Source organism: Mus pahari, chromosome 20 (assembly GCF_900095145.1).
Source record: "Mus pahari chromosome 20, PAHARI_EIJ_v1.1, whole genome shotgun sequence".
Taxonomy (NCBI): Eukaryota; Metazoa; Chordata; class Mammalia; order Rodentia; family Muridae; genus Mus; species Mus pahari.
In genome coordinates, this window is record NC_034609.1 from 30,944,553 (window position 1) to 30,951,057 (window position 6,505).

Sequence of the window (6,505 nt, forward strand, 5' to 3'; positions counted from 1 at the left end):
TAGCTCTGGCTGTCCTGGAACTCACTCTGTAGACCAGGCTGGCCTCGAACTCAGAAATCCGCCTGCCTCTGCCTCCCAAGTGCTGGGATTAAAGGCCTGCGCCACCACGCCCGGCTTTGGATTTTCTTTATCTTAGGTTTTTTTGAGACAGGGTTTCTCTGTGTAGACCAGGCTGGCCTGGAACTCGCTCTGTAGATCAGGCTGGTTTCTGACTCAAGAGACTCCCCTGCCTCTGCCTCCTGAGTGCTGGGATTAAGGCTTATGTCATCACTCCTAGTGGATGTGTCAATCTGTTAAGCATTTGGGTGGAGCTGAATTAAAGATGGGGTTCTAAGGATGGCTAGGGGCTGACGGTTTGTGGGGGATGAAAGTGGGACATCAATCAACCTTTCTTCTTGGATTTTTTTTTTTTTTTTGAGACAGACTATAAACCCAGGGTGGCTTCAAGCTTGCTGTATACAGCCAAAGCTGACCTCAAACTTCTGATCTTCTTGGTTCTAATTTCCAAATGCTGGGATATACCAGTGTGTACTGCCTCACCTGTTTTATGCAGTGTTGGGAATAGGACTCAGGACTTCATGCACAATGGGCAAGCCCTTTGCCAACCCAGCTACATCCTAGTTCCTCAAGATACTTTTACTGTGCTCCTGGGAGACACCCATCCTGGTTCTCAACACAGTTTATTTAAGTGATGGGTTCTTGCTTCCTTGTGTGGTAGGAAATGCAGAAAGAACATAAACATTGAACACACAGTTAATGAGTGAAGTCTTTGTCCAGGGCAGTGTGAGATATGACTACAACCATATTGACCTTAAAACATCAAATAAAACCATTATCTCAGCAGATCTACTGGGTAAGAAACAAGACTGGGTCAAAGGGCTCACTTTATGAGTCCTTGGCTATAACAGTCATGCTACATAGGTGCAACAACATAGGTGCAGCCCAGTCCTTTTCTTCAGGAGCATGAAGTATTGGATCTGGCAGCCAAGGATACATCATGTGCTCTTTGGTCAGCAAAGCTAGGCAGAAGGGGGGTGTGTGTGTGTGGCAGGGTGGGGGGTGCTGTAGAATGTCAGTGTTAGATCAGCCTTAGAGCCTACAGACAGTGTAGGATGGCCTCAGTGGAGGTGCCTATGTACAATGTGGGCATATGAATAGTGTGTAGGGAATGGTACAAGGAAGGGAAGGCTTGAATAAAACCCTATGTTCCGTGTGTGCCCAGTGGAGCCGAAGTGAACAGGCTGACTGAACCCTCAGACATGGCTGTGTTCTTAATGATCATGACTCCTGGACAAGGGTTTGTGGGGAGTAAAATGTGGCGTCACCCAGCTTAGGAGCTTGGAGTTTGGGAACTAGAGAGATGGTGCAGCTGAGGGTGTGTCAGAAGAGCCAAGCTCAGCTCCAAGCACCTATGTCAGGCGGCTTACTGTAACTCCAGCTCCAGGCATCCCTCTTCTGGCCTCCAAGAGCACTCATATGTATGCAGCACGTGCATGTACACACACACACACACACACACACACACACACACACACACACACACACAGTCCTGTGGCTGTTAATGACCTTGAAAAGCTTCTCAGAGAACTGGCCCAGTCTTGCACACATCCATAACTGTAGCAGTAGACTGAAGAAACCATGCCTTTGTATGAAGACTGGAGGGTCTTTGCTGGAGAAACTGGCCAGCCGGCAGGAGGAGAACTGCTGACTGACATTCGAGGACCTTTCCCATGGCCCAGCTAATTAAGCCTCTATATCAGTGAAGACAAGCATGCCTGCAGCTCCCACCAGAATACTCAGCCTGCTCCTGGTTCCAGATGCGGCTGCACACCACAAGAGCAGCAGATGGGGTGTGGAGGGACTTAGTATTAACAACACAGGGAACACCCTCACACTCCAAAGAAGAAAAAGAAAAACTAAATTGTCGTTGTTGATATGGTTATCAGTATTAGCCTTGAATTCATAGTGATTCTCCTGTCTCTGCTTCCTGAACACTGGGATTACAGGCGTGGTCCACCATGCCCAGCTTCGAAATTTTAATTAATATCCTCAAAGGTTTGAGGGAGAAATTAAAATACGGCCTGGATATATGAACCGAGGATCATGAAATAAACCATGCACTAAGCAAGAGTCTTTAAAAGGTAACATAGGAATAGATAAGAAAATCAAAACCCAGTTCAGTGGGTCACACACGTAATCTCAGTTCCTTTTACTTGCATGTTTTTATCTTATGTGTGTGAGTGCTTTGCCTGTGAAGGTGTCAGATCCCCCAGACTGGAGATACAGACAGTGGCGAGTTGCCATGTGAGTGTCGGACTTGAACCTGAACAACAGGAGGTCTTAGCCAGTTATGAATCAACAGTCCAGCCCCATAATCTCAGCTTGTGAGAAGCTGAGGCAGGAGGCTGAGCATTCAAGGCCATCATCAGCTACATGATGAGCTGGAAGCCAGCCTCAACTACATGAGACCGTGTCAAAAAACAAACAGTAAACAAACAGGAAAAAAAGAAAAGAAAACCCAAGCACATTAAAATGTTTGGAGACATGAAAATTAGAAGATGAGTATAGGGAACCTGGTTCCCAAGTATGAATCCTAGCAAGGGAGAGACGACGAAGTGACTGTTCCAACAAAAATAGAAAACTACCTAAACTGGGGGTGGCAAGACGGAGGAAAGTGCCAGCCACTCGACCTTAGTTCAGTCCCTGGAACCCACTGACTCCTGAAATGTATCCTCTGACTATCATACGTGCACATGTGCACTCTGGTATACCCGCACACATGCATGCGCAACACACACACACACACACACACACACACACACACACACACACACATTAAATAAAATGTAATTTAAAAATTTTAAAGGAAAAAAAAAAAAGAGAGCTGGATATTGTGGCGCACACCTTTAATCCCGGCACTCAGGAGGCAGAAGCAGACAAATCATAATGAGTTCCAGGACAGCCGTAGCTACATAGTGAGACTCTGTCTAAAAAAAGGAAAGGGCTGGGGGGGGGGGGGACGGGAAGAGGGGAAGGAAAGGGAAGGGACAAAGGAAAGGATAGGCTCTCCAAAATGGAAATGGGTAGTATGCAGATTAGCAGGGTTCAGCCTGGAAAATGAAGAATGACCCACCCAAGCCACATCTAATGGAATTTCAGGGTGCCAAGAAAAGATGTTGGAAGCTTCCAGAGGGAGAAAATGGGGTTCACAGAAAGGATTGGAAGTCAGAAATGCCACAGCAGCTGTAGAGTGGGCCATCCCATTAAGGATGGAAAATAGCTTCCTGTTGCTTTAACATTCCACTGTGGAGGGTGGAATAAAGGTGTCCTCAGACATGCTGGGTTTCAGAAACTTGACTTTGGAGCCTTTACTCAGAAAGCACTGTGTGATTTCCTTCCCCTTCTGAGAGCAAGCCATCCCAGAAGACAGGATGGGTGCAGCTCACAGCACACTTTGGAAGTCCTGTGGGGAAGAAAGGGTAAGATGACTTGGAACAACAGTGCAGAGCAAAGTGCTGTAGACATGCAACTGTCCACTTTAGAGGGAGGGTGTGGAGAGGGATGCCCAAGACATCAATGACACTGAGAAGTCACCCATCCTTTTAGAGAAATAAAGCACAAAAATTGGTATCCAGCCGGGCGTGGTGGCACACGTCTTTAATCCCAGCACTTGGGAGGCAGAGACAGGCAGATTTCTGAGTTCGAGGCCAGCCTGGTCTACAGAGTGAGTTCCAGGACAGCCAGGGCTAAACAGAGAAACCCTGTCTCGAAAATCCAAAAAAAAAAAAAAAAAACAAAAAACAAAAAACAAAATTGGTATCCAAAGTTGGGCGTGGTTGCATATACTTTTAAACGCAGCACTCGAGCCAGAGGCAGGAAGATGTCTGATGCCAGCATGAGTCGAGAGTGTTTCACACTAGCCCAGACTACACAGTGAGACCCATTCTCAAAAACCAACAAACCAATACCCAGGCTGACTTACGTGTTACAGGGAGTTTTTGGCTTGTGTGATGGAAAGATTTAGATGCCCTGCTATCTAGTGACCTAGATCTTGTGTCTCAGTCCTATGATTCCAGCGCCAGCTTTTCTTCTATCTTTCTGTCCTGCTATCTACTGGGCCACCTTGTGTAGTCGAACAAGTGGCTGGTGGGTATGTGCTTTTTTAACATGCATTCAGAAAAGGTGAAAGACTGTTTTTCTCTCCTCAAATTCTAAGCAGATATTCTGAGACTCACTTTGATTGTCCCAGCATAGGTCCTAGGTCATTTTCCCACTGTGGTCGAAGCAATTCAATGCCTTGCAAGACACCCTGAGAACATTTTTAGAATTTGGGGGGAAGGGGAGCAGCAAGGATGGTGAGGTCACTGTATTCAGTATGAGCTCCTTGTTTCCAGGTGGGAGAAACGCACAGACCCCCGAGGGAGGTTTTACTACGTGGATCACAACACCCGGACAACCACCTGGCAGCGCCCGACTGCTGAGTACGTGCGCAACTATGAACAGTGGCAGTCCCAGCGGAATCAGCTGCAGGGGGCCATGCAACACTTCAGCCAAAGATTCCTCTACCAGGTGAGAGGAGAGAGCCTGCCAAGAGCAGGGTGACTCCTGCACGTTAGTGTTTGCAGCCACACACACAGTGTAGATGGCTTGCTGAGCAGGAGAAAAGGGCGGCCAGAGCTGTCAGTCCTTCCATACAACAGACTTCACTCATCACAGCAAGATTCCTCAAGTTTGTAACTTAGTAACTCCTTGTCCTGCCTCTGGTCAGTGCACCATTGTGTCTGAAGCTGGATTTGATGTCATTCTTGTCATGACTCCCAAACCAGGAAGGCCTGTGGCAGCACCCCCCACCCCCTCAGTCTTTACCTAACTTCTCTAATTGTTAAAGATTGCTGCTGACAGTGATCGTCTCTGGCCTAGACTTCAGGTTCTTACAAGTTGTCTACGTAGGACTGGAGGAGTTGTGGCTTCACTTCTGCTTGGCCTTCTTGCAGGTTTTCTTTTTGCCCGTCTCTCTCATTTTAGCAAGACCTCAGGGTGGATGTTTGGCTTGGGAGGGGGAGCATCTTGAGAGGGGCAATTTAAATGCCAAACAGTTTTCTTTTAGAGTCCCTTGGGATGGTTTTCGTGACTTAGCTGCAGATGTGGAGGCTCTGCATGGACTGGGGGAGTCACCTTGTTTCTGTGAAATAGAAGATGTCTTGTACTGAAAAGAGACATAGTAGAATCCCCCCCCCCTTTTTTTTTTGGTCTTCTCTAAATGTCTCTGTTGGTTTTCTCCTGCTTTTGGTTTCCCCTCTTGTTTGCTATGGTGCCACGCCCTGGTTACAAGTAAGAAGGCTCGCTTTCATACAGTTATTCTGGGGTTTGGCCTTGGCCCAGGGTTTGACTAGGAAGAGTAAGAGCTGATACAGTGCTGGCAGCACCCCCATCCCGTTCCTTCTCTTGCTGGGCTTAAACTGAGAGCTTGTTCTTTGCTGCACTTTAAAGAGCATGGAATAGAGTTTTAAATGGGAGTCAGGGACATGTGGAGCTCCTGCCTTCCCTTCCTGGGCCTGCCTGTGTGTACGCGCACCTTTGCCACGTTCCTTGGGTTAGTGTTCGCTGGAGTCCTAGTGGTTTCTTTGAACTGCCAAAGGCCCTCTGCTGCTCTGAGTTAGCATGCCTGTGTTTTTGCTTGCTTCGTCCTGTGTTGTGTTCCTGCTGTGGTCCACTGAGGACACCAGCAGTCTACACACATGTCCCCACATGTCTACACACCAGCACCCAGCCCGGCCCATGGGCTACTATTTATGTGGCACCTCTGTCCTCATTCCACCACGTCCTCCTCTGATGATGTGGAGGAAGCCAGGGTCTACAGTGCAATCCAGGTTGCCCTGTGCTTCCTGCTGTGAATACTCAGGTTGGCTTGTTCAGAAGCAGACTGCTCTATCCTTCCCTCAGCCCTCAGACCACATCCTCAGGCACCTGGAGTTTGCTCTGGTCCATCAGGTCCACCCTGCAAACGTAATGCCTGCCTTCTTCTCTGCACTCTCTGACCTTCCCAGAGTCTTTCCTGCCCTCGGGTGTGCTTGCTAGACATTCTTTATTTCTGAGTTTGTATCTCAAAATATTCCTGGGACTCTGTGCTTAATCCCAGAGGGAGTTGAACTCACATGAGCGTTCTGGCTCAGGGCTGCATCCTGCGCCTCCAGCCCTGGCTATTCCCCAGGGAGGTGGCTCAGCCATCACATTGTGTTTCTGATTATGGAGGGCCTTGTCTTTCAGAGTTAACCTGCATCTCCAGGAGCTCCCTCTGGCATCAGTCAGTCCCCTTGTCCTGACTGTGTGTCTTTCTAGCTCTTTTCTGTGGAACACACTTGAGCCCTCAGGGGAGATGAGGAGAAGGGGAATCTGCTTGCCCACTGAAGGATTTGCTGGGGGTTTCTGGCTATGATGCAAAGCTTTTATTCATTGTTTCTCCTCACTTCTGTATCTTGTCTCATCTCTGTCTCCTCCTCCTCCT

General features: G+C 48.1%; 1 protein-coding gene across 1 annotated transcript in view; it reads left to right on the forward strand.

The window, feature by feature from the left end:
• Wwp2 (WW domain containing E3 ubiquitin protein ligase 2) overlaps positions 1 to 6,505 on the forward strand; it is a 118,386-nt gene that overhangs the window by 96,341 nt on the left and 15,540 nt on the right. The window contains exon 10 of the mRNA XM_021220650.2: positions 4,395 to 4,569. Coding sequence (XP_021076309.1) covers positions 4,395 to 4,569 — 175 coding nt within the window. The remainder of the gene's footprint in view (positions 1 to 4,394; positions 4,570 to 6,505) is intronic.